The sequence below is a fragment of the Apodemus sylvaticus genome, chromosome 14 (genome assembly GCF_947179515.1).
Source record: "Apodemus sylvaticus chromosome 14, mApoSyl1.1, whole genome shotgun sequence".
Lineage (NCBI taxonomy): Eukaryota > Metazoa > Chordata > Mammalia > Rodentia > Muridae > Apodemus > Apodemus sylvaticus.
The window spans coordinates 9,846,105-9,862,445 of NC_067485.1; the positions used below are offsets into that span (position 1 = coordinate 9,846,105).

General features: G+C 47.7%; 1 protein-coding gene across 2 annotated transcripts in view; it reads left to right on the top strand.

Moving 5' to 3' along the window:
* Positions 1-16,341, top strand: part of Spock1 (SPARC (osteonectin), cwcv and kazal like domains proteoglycan 1) — a 503,404-nt gene that overhangs the window by 213,229 nt on the left and 273,834 nt on the right. For both annotated transcript variants that reach the window (XM_052157287.1, XM_052157286.1), the window contains exon 3: positions 3,177-3,222. In XM_052157287.1, coding sequence (XP_052013247.1) covers positions 3,177-3,222 — 46 coding nt within the window. The remainder of the gene's footprint in view (positions 1-3,176; positions 3,223-16,341) is intronic.

The following is a 16,341-nucleotide window of genomic DNA, read 5'->3' on the forward strand; positions in this document are numbered from 1 at the left end:
CCCTGCAGGAGAGGTGAGAGCAAGGCTGCCACCCACGTCTCTCTGTCTGGGGAACACATTCATGGGTATTATTGATTCTAATAAATGATTGTATTTAGATGTTTACTTTTCTAGTTAGGCTTGTCTTAAAGGTGGCCATTCCTTGGCCCTTGCAAGTCTTTTCAAAGAACCCCATCATTAGATGACCGCATTTCTAGTCAAGAGGCCAGTTCAGACAGACTAGCCTGCCAAGCTTCTGTTTATTCAGTGGCCTTCATCTTCATGTGAGTTTGAACAGGCATCAATTTTCTTGGGGTTAGAAAAATGGTCAGAGGTGAAGGCTCTTAGAGTTCAGGTCTCTGCTGGCATTGTATGTGGCCACTCAGTTCCTAGTAGCAGGACTACGCTGTCACACAGTGCAGCATCAGAGTGTAGGTGCCCTGCGGGCCGTCAACAGCAAGACCTGTGTTTTCATTTAGACAGGAAATGAAGACCTGGCTTGTGCAAACTGGGTCTTGGTCCCTAGAGAAGACACCAGCCCCACTATTGGTGGCCTGACAGTTTGGGAGTCTAGAGGGCTGTCTCTGGAGGGTCCCAGAGGTTAGGTGGGTGGAACCTGAGGATGATGAGCAGACTCCCAGGTGAAGTCTGTAAACGGCAGTTTTCATCTCTGGCTCTCTGCACCTTGCTGGTGCTACCTCATCAAAATGTCTCCTAGAGGAAATTAATGGAAGCAGCTGAGCCTGTGTGGGCTTTTGAGGCACTTGTCCATGTTAGACTAGTGATGCCCTATGCTCTGACACATCATCTGCCACCCTGCTGCCCACTGCCCATTTCCCAAATGAGCTTTGTTGCATGGAGTTTCACAGTTCATGATCTTGGCTTCCGGTGCAGGCCTTTCCACCAGCTAGAGTCAAAACCATAATGCACAAAGCCTCAGGAGCGCTGAGCGCCTTGGCCTGTGTTGTGGTTGATTCTCCAGATGCAGGGTGTAATTTGCCATCCCACTCGGCCTTCCTGGTCCAGGAGGTATGTGAAGGACTTACTTTTCCATAATGAGTTTCCATCCAAGGTTCTCTTTCACATTTGCAGTAATTAGGTAGTGTTATTATAGTTGCAGAGGGTTTTAAAAATTCTAAGGCAGATACCAGCTTTTAGCGACCTTATATTTAAGAGTGTGCTTTCTTCCCAGAAGAAAAAATGTAAAAATAGCAATTAGAGTTAACCTGCAAAAGGACAAGGTCCTGAAGAATGGCTCAGATTCCATCCAGGTTCTCCAGTGTGCTAAAATCATTAGGGGGTAGTCTGTTCTTGGGACCTGTTCAACTCAGTCTAGGACATCAAAGAGAATGTAACGTGTGAGATTAAAGTAAAGCAACTCGTCCTAGGCTCTGGCCCTTCCCTGTTGGACATACATCTTTGGTTTCCAGAGCATCTATGAACCAGGACAGCATGTTCAAGTTAAAATATTTCTGCAGATCCTCCACAAAATCCTAGGACTTAACACCATCTTCCTTGCACAAGAAGAGTTCATTGTTTGGCAGCCTGAATTGTTTGTTATCTTTTTCCTCTATTGGCAAAAGCCAGTCGCTTTTGGGTAATCTCTTGCCTTACCCTTGTGAACCATAGACTTTTCTGTAAAAGGCTTGTCTAAGGCTAAGAGGACATTAACTGTCAGACAGAAATTTTCAGTGCCAAATATCTGATGTCCATACTTTACCTTAAAACCATTAGCACTGGCGATTGGTGCTAAGACAGCATAACCCCCAAATTTGGATTGTATTTGAGACAGTAAATTGTGTGTGTTTGGGGAGGGGGCGGTTGTTGCAAGTAGAGTATTCTAGACTTTCTTAATGGTGACTCTTGAGACAGATCTCAAGGCAAGTCAGAGGAATGGGACAGTTGCACCATATACTTCAAGCTGGAGCAGGGTGCATCAGTTCCTTAGAGTTAGAAATAGGGAGGTATGGAGTCTCAGGGCTCGAGGGAGGCTGCTTGTGTTTGCTTGCACTCTGCCAAATGGAACCACTGGCCATGAAGCAGTATGTCCTCGTTTAACTCTAGTTTCCTAAAGTCTCTTTGTGGGCTTGGGCGACCTCAACAAGGATCTAATATAGTCAGGTAATTGAATGAGGAGGAGGCTCCTGAAACCTCAGGAGATTGTGTGGGAGATGAAATGTAGCCTGGGGACAGTACGGACAATAATTTAATCCAATGGTATATTTTGGTGTAAATTAACTTCTCCAGAAGTGAAATCATTTCCGACAGCCTTTTGAAAGTGTCTGTGTTGGAGTACCTGGCCAAAACCACATCCCTCACAAACTGGCTATCAGCTGAAAAGGGCCCAATGTCCTACAAGTGGTGTGGTGTGGGGTGGGGTCCTGTGGAACAGTGTTATCTCGTCAGCCTGAAAGCATGGGTATGCAGGGGAGGGTGGGGCCAAAAGTGGTTGTTTGGAAGGGACAGGGCTATTGGAAGTAAGAAGAATTAACAGAACCCTGAAGAACTAGTTTCTTGTAGTTTCAAAGTAATGAAGTGCCCACCTTGGCACAAGCTTGATGCAGACTCCAGGCAGGAACTCCTCAGCTGTGCAGGGAGCAGGAAATCCTTTGCTTTCCACCTCCCTCCTTTCCTAAAACAAAAGACATTAAACTAAACATACACCCACTTTCCCCATAGCAAAAGACATTAAGCTAAATACACACTCAGGGTCCCTTTAGCATTTGCACGGCCCTCTGGTTTTAGACTCCATAGGTGTCTGGAAACTGGAAATGCACACCACAAGATATATGTCTCCTTGTAAAGGAAATGCTGACAGTTAAATTATCAGCTGTTACAAACCCAGGGCCTTAATCATAAGTGAGAGTAGCCAGGCATCGCCTACAGTATAATTGATAGCAAACACACCTCACACTTAGGAGATGTCTGGGTTTATATGTCAAACCAAGACGAGCAGAGCTGTTTCTGTATCAGGCTGAAGTGTTTTTGTAGCTCCTGGTGTTTAGGATATTCAATCTGAAAGGTGTGAACAGGAGAAGTAAATTGATATGTTTCATTGCATTTTAGTGCTCCTGGTGGGGGGAGATCTGTAAGTGGTGAGGATTTTTCTTTGTGTGTTGGAAACCAGGGACAAGTCCTTTTTTACGCAGTTCAGTGCGAGACATCTGACCCCTGACCTTTGTGTTTTTCTCCCCTAGGATGACTATTTCAGAAACTGGAATCCCAACAAGCCCTTCGACCAAGGTAAAGGACCTAGCTGGCCGCACCTCGGGAAATGTCAACTCGTTTTCCCGCCCTTGCGTGCAGAGTTGATTGTCTCCCTCTCTCAGAAGCTTACCTTGCTGTCTGATTTTATTGACTTTGGGGTCTGAACTAAGCGGGGTGGTGGAAATTATTTTATCAAATTGGGCATTTGTCTGAGGCTATTTCCAGTTGGGTTAAACATTCTTTAAAAAAAAACAAACTTGAACCAGCCAGTGCAATTATTGATTGGTTTTGTTTTTAAAAAAAATGGAAAAGTGATTATCAAGCTTGTGAATTATGAGGCCGGCTGTACACAGCAGTTTTATTCATAAAAGGTTCTGTGCTGAAAGATGTTCCCACAATTCAAAGATGGGAAAAGAAAACTTCTGGGATATTTTTCAAGGATGCTTGGAATCATTTGTTAAATGTGTCCTTTATGGTTCTTATTTTTAAAACCAATTTAGTTATTTTGGATGTGAGAGTGTGTGTGTATATGCGTGCAAGTGCACATGTGCGTCCGTGTGTGTGCATGTGTGTATACCTGTGCATGTAAGTGCACATGTGTATACATGTGTGACTGAGTGTGTGTCTGTGTATGTATGTGTGTTCACATGTGTGTGTGCATGTCTCTGAAAAGTCAGAGATGACTTTCAGGAGCTGGATCCCCTCCTTCCCCGTGTGGACTACAGAGGTCACACTCAGATCATCTGGACTGGTGGGAAGCACTTTGACGCTCTGAGCATCTGGCCAAGCACTATCCATCATGGCTTCCAAATAGAAGCCATTGCAGTGTCTAGTCATAGACAGGTAGAGGTTAGCCTTGTCCTCCTGGGTCCTTGCCGCTCATCCTAGCAGCCTTGGAGCTGTTGACATGGGGACAGATATAAGTCACTCTGTCCTTGTGTAAGCCACTGGGACACAATGAGGGCCCACTTTAAATTGCTGTTCTGTTTTTGCTATCCCGTCTGTGGCAGCTCACGGACATCACTGCAGAAATGACGCGAAGTGGTGTTACAGATACGCATGTACCATTAAGCCTGAAACCCAGAGGAGGCACAGTCTGCTGTGCATGATTCCAATGGTTCAGAACTCTGAGCCTCAGCTTCAGTCCGCTCATGTCCCCTGGACTCTCCTTCTTCTCACTGCAAAGCTCATGTTCAGAGTTCCACGTGTGTTTGACCCAGACCTTGAAGCAATGCAACATCTTCTTCGTTCCTGCCCTCGCGCCTTCACCTCTCCACCCACCTAGAACATTTTTGAGCTCTCACTTTTTGCACAAATGCCAAGCCAAAGGGTCAAGCAGAGAGCCACCGGACCATGGTTAGTGTCCCCCAGGGCCACTCAGAGTGAGGAGCAAACAGCAGAAATGGGCATGATATCAGTGGGCCGTGCTAATGGCCGCAGTGCGGGTCTGTGCAGGGGAGCGTACACAGTACTGGAGAGGACTGTGGCAGGGGCTTGTGGGTCCCTGTGCTGGAGGGAGTGGGTGGGGCGTGTGTGCAGACAGCATTCCTTTGGAGGCTTTGCCTGGGTTGCACATGCATTAGCCCTCCAGGGCCTTTTTACAGTCACCACATCTCAACAATTCTCGGTAGCCTGTATGAAGGTCCTTTATGCTATGCATTGCTTTAACTTTTCAAGTGTTTTGTAGAAGACTAACCCTTCATGTATGAAGAATTCTCATAGATGCAGAGTGACCCATCCCCTGCCTGTGTACGATGGGGAAGCCCATCTGGTGACCCCCCACTTCAGGCCCCCCACTGTGACTCAGCTCAGCTCTGAGGAACCCTGAGCTGACGCTGCTGTCTGCCCAGCCGCATCGATGGCTGCCTGCCCTCCAAGGATCTAGTAGCCATCAGAGTTTCTCCCTCCCAGGGCTTTCAGACTTGGGGATTCCATGGAAGGAAGGCACATCTGCTTTGTTAATGCACATTAGAGAAGGGAATATATAAAGAGAAGTGCCTATGCCATCTGGATAGATACATGATTACCCCCCTGCTCTGATGGCCGCACGGGGACCCTGAGTCCCAAGGGAAGCACGGCATTAAAGCGTAGGCAGAAACTCCAGACAAGGGCTTTGCCATTGTTCTGAACAGAGCTCTGACCTGCTCTGCATGGCTGGGAGCTAAGGTCTGCTGAGATGAGCCCTCATGATGCTCAGGGGTACAGCCGGGAGTCCTACTTGGGAGCTCTTCATGGCTGCTTTGGCTATTTATAATCGCAGTCAGGGGAGGGGGGTGAGTGGAGGGATCTTCCCTTAAAATATCAGTCCCAGCAAATGTCATCAATTGCCCGTGTGCTGCTTAACTGAAACGCATAGTTACTGATGGCACTGACACCAGCCAGTGAAACAAAAACCTCAGGCACTGACCGCATGGGGCATTTCATCTTCTGGAAAGTAGGAAAGTTACAGAATGCCACAGAAATTGTCAGAAGCACGAGGCCATTTCTATTCAGCCCTAGTGTGCTTTCAGCTGCTGTGATAAACACCACAACCAAAAGCAACTTGGGAGGACAGGGTTTATTTGACTTACAGGTTACAATCCATCATAGAGGAAAGTCAGGACAGGAATTCAAGCAGGATCCTAGAGGCAGGAACTGAAGCAGAGACCATGGAAGAACACTGCTTACTGGCTGGATCCTTCTGGATCCCCCTGGATCCCCCTGGATCCCTCTGGATCCCTCTGGATTGCTCAGCTAACTTTTTTTTTTTTTTTTTTTTGGTACAACCTGGACCACCAGTCCAGGAGCAATACTGTAACTCGCATTAACTCACTGTGGACTGGGCCCTCCCATATAAATCATTAATCAAGAAAATGCCCCACAGACATGCCCAAAGGGCAATCAGCTGGAGGCGATTCCTCAGTTGAGACTCCCTCTTCGCAGGCAACTTTGTGTCAAATTGATAAAAGCTAACCAGCACACTTTCCCAATCTGACAAAGGACTAAAGACAAGGTTGGGGTTGTGGCCGGTGGGTGTAGCACTCACCATGCAAATGTGGGGCCTGAGTCTGGATCCTTAGAACCCACAGGCGCAGAAGCAAACCTGCAGTCCCTGTGCTCTGAAGCTGACGGGAGGCGGGGCCGGGAGAGTCCTCAGAAGCTCATGGGCCAGCGAGCCTGGTGCACACAGGGCCAAAGGAGAAACGGCCTTAAGGACGGTGGGATGCAAAGACCATCATGGAGGCTGCCCTCTGACCTGTGCGTGCGCACACGCACACGCGCGCGCACACACACACACACACACACACACACACACTCTGAAGGTGGCAGACAGAAAAATGGGGAGAGGGGAGATCAGAGGCACATTTGTATCAACGAACAGCTGTTAAGCCGGGCCGGTGGTGGCGCAAGCCTTTAATCCCAGCACTTGGGAGGCAGAGGCAGGTGGATTTCTGAGTTTGAGGCCAGCCTGGTCTACAGAGTGAGTTCCAGGACAGCCAGGGCTACACAGAGAAACCCTGTCTCGAAAAAAACCAAACCAAACCAAACCAAACCAAACCAAACCAAAACAAAACAAACCAAACCAAACCAAACCAAACCAAACCAAACCAAACCAAACCAAAACAAAACCAAACAAAAATCAGAACAGCTGTCAAATGTCTAATATTGGTCATAGGAACAGGACCAAGGAAGGTCTCTCTTGTGGGCCATGCCCAGTTTCACAGGTGTGGCATGTGTGCACACTGCTGGGGACACGCCCTGGGTGGGCAGAAGGGTGAGGTCTGGCTCGGCCAGACACTCATAAGCTGGTTCTTGTTGACAGGAATGCCATGGCTCTGTCATCATTACTGTGACTTTGCTCAGCTTCAGCTTGGTCTCCCTCACACAATCTGTGCCTTTGGCCTGTGGCTCAGGCTCTCTGTCTGATCTTGCTAATAGTAACCACTTCTAGTGCTGAGGGAATGGGCTTCATGAAGACAGTTGTGCACTGTGCGGCCAGGGAGCTGTGGGGCTGTGGGGAACAGGCCTGCAGCAAGAGTGGGGTCAAAGCATGTCCAAACCCCAAAAATCTTGTCCTAAGGTCAGCAGGAGTAGGATTGACCCCTCCATTGCCCTGGGCCTGCATGTCCTGGCACACATAGACATGTGCCCTGACCTTTGCCCTATCACAGGAGGTCAGGTGGCCAGGATAATTACCTTTCCCCTTATAAGGTCATGTCCAGCAGTATCTGGAATTCCTTCTTGTGCAAATGAGGCATGCCCAGCACCCTGGCCTGGACCAATGATGTACACACCCCTTTCCCCTACTCATCCTCAAAGGTTTAAATAGCCTTTGTTTCCCCCTCCACAATTAAACGAGCTTCTCAGTGAAGCCTGCCTCCCAAGAAGTCTGCTCTTGTTTAGCTTACCCCACACCTGAGGACTCCATCAGCTGCAGCTACTCCCACCATTCAGGTGAAGGGGGCAGATCAGGAACTACAGTTCAGAGAGTCCAAAGGGGAAAGGCAGAATTTATGGAACTACAATACTGTCATTACGGAAATAAAAATGTGGCTTTTGGGGTTCAGAGTTAGGGATTAAAAGCCATGTAGCAAATTCCAATGAGTTATTTTGAAACTTTCCAATCGTCCTTTTAGAAAAAGAATACTGAAGCTCATTTGCAACATTGTTTATAAGATATCTGGTGTGCTGTTGTTGCAGGGGAGTGTAGGAAATCGTGAGTCTATGTGTGTGTGTCTGTATGTCTAGGTAAAGATGTGCTCACTTTAGCATGTTTAGAATGCTGTTCTGATGACATGAAGATGTCTCAGTGATGGAGCACAGATGGGCTTAGAACTCTCCTGTAGATCTCTCCTGTCCACTCCGGAATGAGCCTGCCAGGTGATGCAGGTAAGAAGTCCTATCTGATGGGCAAGCCGTGTTAGGTCTCAGACTCCGCGTGGGACCTGTTAGAGACGAGTGCACTTCTTTATAGAGAAACACAAGGAAGGTTCAGGGACAGCACTAGTCTTGGCTTTGGGGGTGATGATGCTTCTTGGGCAGGGAGTGGACATTGTCTAGCAGCCCAGCAGGGCCTCACCCCCAGTGGACTCAGATGACAATAGAACAATAGAAATGTCCAGATTTTTAAAAGGCCAGGGAGTCCGGATCCCTCTCCCCACCTCCAGCCCCATGTCCATGTGCTGTTGAGTCATGTCAGGAGAGAAGAAATCCCTGGCACTGAGGTAATCTGTTATGCCAACTTTCCAACAAACCTGGATGCTGACCAAAAGCCCAGAACATTCAAAGGGAAGTTTTACAACTAAGGGGGGAGGGGGTCTTCCATTCTCAAGCTCCCAGAGCCCAGTGGGTACCACCCTGTGCCATGTTGCTGGGCTGAAAGAGGGGTGAGGTCAAGAGGGTTCACTTATGAAATTGGAAGTTTTCCACTTAGATGACTCTGAAAACGTACATGCACAACCAGATGGAGATGCGGAGTCTCTGTGGTTTTCTTCTGGAGTCTCTGTGGCTTTCTTCTGGAGTCTCTGTGGTTTTCTTCTGGAGTCTCTGTGGCTTTCTTCTGGAGTCTCTGTGGCTTTCTTCTGGAGTCTCTGTGGTTTTCTTCTGGAGTCTCTGTGGCTTTCTTCTGGAGTCTCTGTGGTTTTCTTCTCGGTGTGTGGAATCGACCCCCCCCCTCCACAGAGCCTCTGACTTGCGTTCATTCAGCCTTGAAAACCACTTCTCAGGGCTTCCTTCACCTCCCCTGAGCCTGGGAACCGCTGTGTTTCAGACAGAGGCAGCTGGCCTGCCACCTTTGTGGGAAGCAACACATGAGTTTCCCCAGCTAGCTGCTCACATTTCCAAGAACAGTCATTTCTCTTTTGTCATATAACTTCAGGAAGCTGTCCCTCTCACCCAACACTCCTGATTCTCCCACACCCTATCCTGCTCTCTATACTTCGCTCTAGCTAAATTAAATCTCTCCTCATTTCTTGCATGTCTTAAATCCAACAATGAAATAGCTATCATTTTTTAAAAAAAAAAAAACATGGAGTATTGATTTTTAAATGTTGCAACTCGATTCTGGCAGGGAAGAGAACATTATTAATTCAAATATTGGTGTTCTTGGGTTTAACTCATCTCATGGCTTTGAAATTGGATCAGGTTAAAAATTTGGTCTTTCTTCTCTGACTTTGCCTGTTTCATCTGTCTGAAATAAACCATCAGATGTGTAATATTGAAATCACACAGGGAACCTCTCTCTCGGTCCTGTCTACCATTTTCATTTTTCTAAAGGTGACAGCTTTCCTTTTCCTGTCATCTGAGCACGTGCACAAGGCGTTCCATTAAACTATGTGTTTTGCAGAAGAAATCAGTGTCTTTGCTCTCAGCATAGTGGCTGACATTCTGTTTTTGTAGCTGAAGACTCCGTGGTTCCGTTACAATGTAGCATTCCTGCAGGTGCTACTGTTTACTCTGATTCTCCCCCACTGAAGGATGCCGCCATTGTCTCTCTCTTGTTTTGTTTTTTGGAGGTACTTTGCATTAGCTACCCAACAGGTTCTCAATGACTTTCCTGTCAAGCCTTTAGGTCTGCAGATAGTGGCATCTCCCAGAGGGGAGCCGAGGTGGGATGTTGTCCTGGCTAGTTTTACGTCAACTTGACAAAAGCTCGAGTTATTTTGGAAGAGAAAATCTCAGTTGAAAAATGTTCTCACCAGAGTGGCCTGTGGGCAAGCCTGTGGTGCATGTTCTTAATTAATGATTGATGGGGGAGGGTCTAACCTATGGTGGTGGGCTGGTAGTCCTGGGCTGTGTAAGAAAGGCTGGGTAAGCTAAGGGGCTCAGCAAGCCAGTGGTTAGTGCTTCTCCATCGCCTCTTGCTTCCAGGTGCCTGCCATGCTAGAGTTTCCACCCTAGTTTCTGCCGTAGTGGGGCTCTAAGCTGACATAAACCTTTCCTCCCCAAGTTATTTATTGTCATGGTGCTTGACCACAGAAATAGTAACCCAGACTAAGACAAGCACAACGATGCCAGTATTAAAATGGCTAGCTTTGGCAAATCCCTTAACTTGAGGGTGCCTGTCACCGATATAAAGGTTTCTCAGACCCTTGCAATCATGAGTGTTAGGTTCTGAGAGCATTCTTCTGTCTAAGTTTTCTCATAAAGGAAAGAAAAATGAAACATTCAAAACGTAATGCTCTTCTTTTTAAAGCTACAGGCTAACCAATGAGGTATGAATATAACTTCAATAAAACCAGTAGAATTAAATGGGCCTTTTAACCACCAGGGAGGGGAGATGCATTTAGTGTAAACAGAAAGAAAGGCCCAAGCAGGGGCTGGTTTCTTACCTCAGAGTCCTACGGGACCTTGCAGGGGTGTGAAGGATAGGGAAGGGGTGAAGGGCTCCTGGTTAGATCTTGGCGGTGCCATTATTCAGTGGTTCCATTGATACACCCTTTACTCCTTGTCTGTAGAGAGGCGCTAACGTGTGATTCCATCTACATAGTAGACATTTGTGAAAGTGATTATGCTTGGGGCTGGCTGGGTGTGGGATGTTCCTAATGCACCTGCGTTCCTCCCAGTCTAATAGGCTAGGTGCACTTGTACCGGATCTCCATCCCCCCCCCCCCCGCCCCCGCCAGGGACAACTGTGCATAGCATGCCCTCGGACCCTCTGGCCTCTTGGATATCTTACCCCCAAGTGGGGGAAGGATCCTGGGGTCACAAGGGGAGTAAAAGCTCATCTCGGGGTCATGGGCACTGTGGCCTCCTGTTTGCACAGAAGAGCCTCCTCGGCATGTCCAGTCATTCTAAAGTCATGCTTATGACGTCCCTCAGCCTGAACTGACATTAGTTTTCATCCAGGAGGGATGTGCTACGTACGTTTCTGCCTTGCAGGTGGGCCAGCAGCCTCTGGATTAATTACATTGTGTTTGTCGAGCCACAGAGAGCCAGCTTTGGCTTAGATGAATTCTCAACAGAGTAAAATATGTCATCTGAATTTAAAAGCCCATCCATATTCCTGGTTTACATTCCTTCTTGGAGAGTGTAGATTCGTGCTTTTCTCCATTTGCACAGAAGGGAGACGGCCGCCTAAGAACATTCTGGACCGTACTTCATGCCTGAATTCGAAGCAGTTTGCTTGTTAGTGCCCTCACCTGTATTATGCAGCTGTGATTGATGGAGGCGGAGCACTGTTCCTTTTACATAGTCACCTCGTGCACAGGAGCAGTCGTGAGGAAGGCTCTGGCTCTGCAGAATTGGAGGCAGGCGTCCATCCCTAACTCTGCCCTTCTGTAGCCCTGTGCAATAGGATAGGCAATGTCTTCTTGGGCCTTGGGTTCCTTGTCTTTCCAGAGCTTAGGAGGTTTATTATATTTATGATGTGAAAAATCTGCAAAACTTGTCCAACCTCACTCTAAAGAACACAGCAAGGGCCAGAAAGCTCTGCCAGAGGATGTGCGATTAATGTTTCCTTCTGGAGCCTCCAGCGAGGGAGGGTCTGTATACCTGAACGAGAGCTAGTTGTCCTGTCAATCATGGAGTCAAGCACGTAGCTTGTGGGTGCTGCTCTCATTGGGGTTTGTTATCCAGGCTGACACCCAGTAAATATGGTCAGCTGGAGGGTGCTGGAAGGAACCTCAAAGAAGCTTTTAAGGTCAGGGGAGCTCAGTTCAGAGGTCCTCAGTCTTTCCTGGGTGACGTCTGGGAGAAGATCCTAGAGGAAGTGTGTCATGCCTTCCTAAAGATGAGCATGCTTTTGGAGGAAGTCTACCATGGAAGAGAGGTCTCCATGGTAAGGAGAATTTTCTGATGGTGGCCAGTCATGGTGACCAGAGCAGAGTCACCAGTGTGAGGGACTTGGGGTTACAACCAACACGTGCCTCAGAGTGAGTCACAGAGAAGCAACTGACCCTTATTCCTCCTGCTTCTGGAGGCCAAGGCCTGAGCTCTAGGTGGCAGCATGGGGAAGGGGGCCGGTGAGGGCCTCTTTTCAGTTAAGAATGGCTAACTTTTCCTCCAGTTTTGTCAAGGAAGGCAGAGCCAGGGTATCTTCTGGGAACTCACGAGGACACCAGGCCACTGGACACCAATAGAATCTTACTCTATCTCTCAGAATCCCCACAACTGGAACCCTCCTACTGGACCTTAGGACATCAATATCAGAGCTTGTAGGGAACACAAACCTTCAGTCCCTCACAGGCAGGAAGTGTCTCTTAGAAACACTGTTCTTAGGAGACACAAGGCAAATATTCGCTGCTACTGGCCCTGATTCAGTTTCGCTTTCTTACCTGCTTATCTCTGAGCTCTCCTGCACCTTGAGCAGGTGACTAAACAGGCAGGTAGACCCCGTACCATGTGTGGGAAGTTGGGTCTCTGACAGCCTGTCCGGAGGGCTGGCAGGCTGCTGGGATTCCCAGGAGTAGTGAAAAAGGAAGGTGTCTGTGCACATGTGAAGCTTCTGTCTCTACAACTGGCAACATGGGTGTTGAAGACAACATTGGAGAGTCACAGCACTTGAGAACGAAGAGGATTTTCACAAAATTGAGGCCAGCCTGGGCTACACAGTGAGGTCTAGGCCAGCCTGGGTTGTAACATAAACCACTGCATCAAAACAAACGAAACAACAGCAAAGGAAATAGCACTAGATGAGGTCATTGTGTCTCTGGGCTGTTTGCACCTGCTGTCCTACTGGGAGCCAGTGGCTTTGGGTTAGACTTTGCCTTCTTGGTTTAGGGGTGTGTGTGTGTGTGTGTGTGTGTGTGTGTGTGTGTATGTGTATGCATGCATGTGCATGTGTATGTAGTAAGATATATATGTGAATGCATGTGTGGTGTGTGTGTGTGCTTGTGTGTGGTATGTGTGTATGTGTGCTTGTGTGTGGTATGTGTGTATGTGTGTGTGCTTGTATGTGGTATGTGTGTATGTGTGTGTGCTTGTATGTGGCATATGTGTATACATATGTGTGCATGTGTGTATGTTTGTGTATATGTGTAGTAAGGAGGTCATTAGGTCCTTTGGGATTCTCTCTAACCTGGAACCTCTGGGTCTCCAAGAGACAGACATAGTACCTGGCTGAGTTGGAGAGTTAACTGTGCTCAGAGAGCAGAAGGGACAAAGAAGCTCAAAACAAGATTGAACGCCTGAAGCCGGGCAGTGGAGGACTGGGACTGTTAGTCCCATGTGGCCTTTTGTGTCTCCTAGAGATCTGGGGATGAGTTGTTTAACACACACACACATACACACACACATACTTTCTCTTTCTGTTTCTCTCTCTCTCTCTCTCTCTCTCTCTCTCTCTCTCTCTCTCTATCACATACAACAAGAACATGTGTAGTTGGGACTGAGAAACCTTCGTGCCCCCAGGCATTAGGCAGAGCCAGCTTGAGCTGGTGAACCCTGGTGGAGGAACTGAGTTTTCTGGCTACCTGGGCACCAAAGCGCTGGTCAGTGCCCGGCCAGGAGGGGCCATGCGCCGTTGCCCAGCGCCTGTCCTTCGCTTCAGAGCAGGCCAAGAATATCAGAGGAAGCCTTTGTCAAGACAGAAAGACTCCAGTTAGGTGAAAAAATGATTGCTTTAGTTTTATTTCTGTTGCTGTTATAAAAATATCCCGACGAAAAGCAGCTTACAGGAAAAATGAGTTTGAGTTTACAGTTCCAGGTTCTATGGACTCTCATTTTGGGGAAGTCAAGGCGGGAACCTGAAACAGCTGGCTGAATCTTATATCCACTCAAGAGCAAAGAGAAATGAATGCCTGTGTGCCAAGTATAGGGCTAGCCTTCTCTTCCCTTAGTCTATCCCAGGGAAGGGTGCTGCCTATGCCAGGCTGGCTCTTCTACCATCAGGTAAAGCAGTGAAGGCTATCCCACACACACACACACACACACAGGAAAACCTCATCTAGACAAACCCCCTTGAGACTCATTTGCAGCTGATTCTGGATTGCATCAACTTTCTGATTTAAAGTCACCATCATCTTTGTCTGTGTATCTTTGGAAACATCCCAAGCCTGCCTGTGTTCTCCACTGTCTCTCTCTGTGGTCTGCTCTAGCCACGCCCACCTCCCTCCCCCCCCCCCCGCCTCCCTCCCCCCACCTCTAATGTACCCCTGCCTCCTCTTGTACCTGTGTCAGGGAATGTTCCATTTTCTGGCAGACACCTACTTAAAAACTCTTTTTTTAAGTTTACATCCCAGCCATTGTCCCATACCCTCCCACAGTTCCTTATCCCATTCCTCCTCCCCTTGCCTCTGAGAGGATGCCCCCCCCAACATACACACCAGGCCTCCCCTATCCCCTATCAAGTCTCTTGAGGATTAAGCGCATCTTCTCCCACTGAGGCCAGACCAGGCAGTCCTTTGCTATATATGTGCCAGGGACCTCAGACCAACCTGTGTGTACAGTTTGGTTGGTGGCTTGGTCTCTGGGAGCTCCCTGGGGTCTGAGTTAGTTGAGGGTGCTGGGCTTCCTATGCGGTTGCTCTCCCTTTCAGCTTCTTCAATCCTTCCTTTAATTCAGCCATAGGGACCCCTGACATCAGTCCAATGGGTGGGTATAAGTATCTGCTATAGTCTCGGTCAGGTGCTGGTAGAGCCTCTTTGAGGACAGCCATGCCAGGCTCCTGTCTGTAAGCCTGACATCATAGCCTAGTAGTGTCAGGCCTTGGTGCCTCCCGCAACCCCATGAGATGGATCCCAAATTGGGTACATCATTGGACCACCTTTCCTTCAGTCTCTTCTCCATTTTTGTCCCTGCAGTTCTTTTAGACAGAAACAATTCTGGGTCAGAAAGTTTGACTGTAGGTTGGTAACCCTGTCCCTCCACTGAGGCCCTTTCTCTCTACTAGGGACGGACTCTTCAAGTTCCCTTTCCCCAGTGTTGGGAATTTTGGCTAAGGTCACTTCCATTGAGACCTCCTGGGTCTCTGGTACTTTCTAGAGGGTCCCCTCTCCTGCCTTCCCTCCCAAGGCTGCATATTCCATTCATTCTCCTAGCCCCTGGGTGTCTCTCCTGCCACTCCCCACCATACCTGATTAAAATGTTCTTTTTAGCTGTGTAACCAAATGCTTGAAAGCCTGATATGTCTCTATTAATTTTTTAAATTTACTTCCTGTTTCATTCACTGAAAGGTAACGTGCAACCATACATAAGTATCTGCTTAAGAAAAAAAGATGACCCCCTGTGGTTTTTAGAAGTGGGCTTAGGAGGGAAGACCTTGTTCATGCTAGTATCTGACAGTGACAGAGATGTTACTTCAAGAACAGTCTCTGCAGCAAAGCTTTTAGGTCTATAATTAATCCAGCAGTACTGAGTACACAGTCTTCTGAAGGTCTGGCTTGACGCATGGTTAAAATTGCCGAGATGGAAAAGAATAGAAGGCCTGCAGCTCTGTGAGGGATCGCTCTGAGGGGGTTGATTCTGGTAAGTGTTTAGCCCCGGGAACAAAGACTGCCGGGCTCTTCCTGGCAGGAACAAGGCATTGAATGATCTCTGTTGCCAATTAATGGAAGCAAATGGATCTTCTGTCTTCAGCCAAGTGGCAGCTGAGCCAGACGCCTTTATTGAGATGTCCAGACAATCTGAATCTGATTCCCCAGTACACGGTCACCTTCCTGCAAGCTGAGGCAGGAGATGGGTCACACCATAGGAGAGAATGGTAGATGAAAAGAATCGCTTTCATAGACCTTAGATGCCTAGGCAACTACGTGGTGTCATCTGGATTAATAAAGTGACGTGTGCATTTTATGTACACCTCCCTTGCACTTGCGAATGCACACATACATGTAAACATATAGGTGCACATATGTAAACATACAGGACACACAGGCATGCAGATAAGCACACATGCATGCTCCTACATGCACACAAATACACACACATGCACACATACATGTATACATACGTTTACACAAATGCACTTCCAGGCACATGCCTATACATATGTACACACGTGCATACATGCACACAAGTACACACACATACAAATATATAAACAACCGTATATTTATACTCTCATTTTATAAATAGGTACACATTTAATGCCTATATAGATACTAAGGCCTTCATAAAACCTATGCTTTATTTAAGGACATCATCAAATTCCAGCTTGGCCATGAAATAAAGTTTTCAGCCAACCATGGGACTGTTAGCATGGTGGCCATGTTCAGAGAATAGCAGGAAGCTCATGAATAA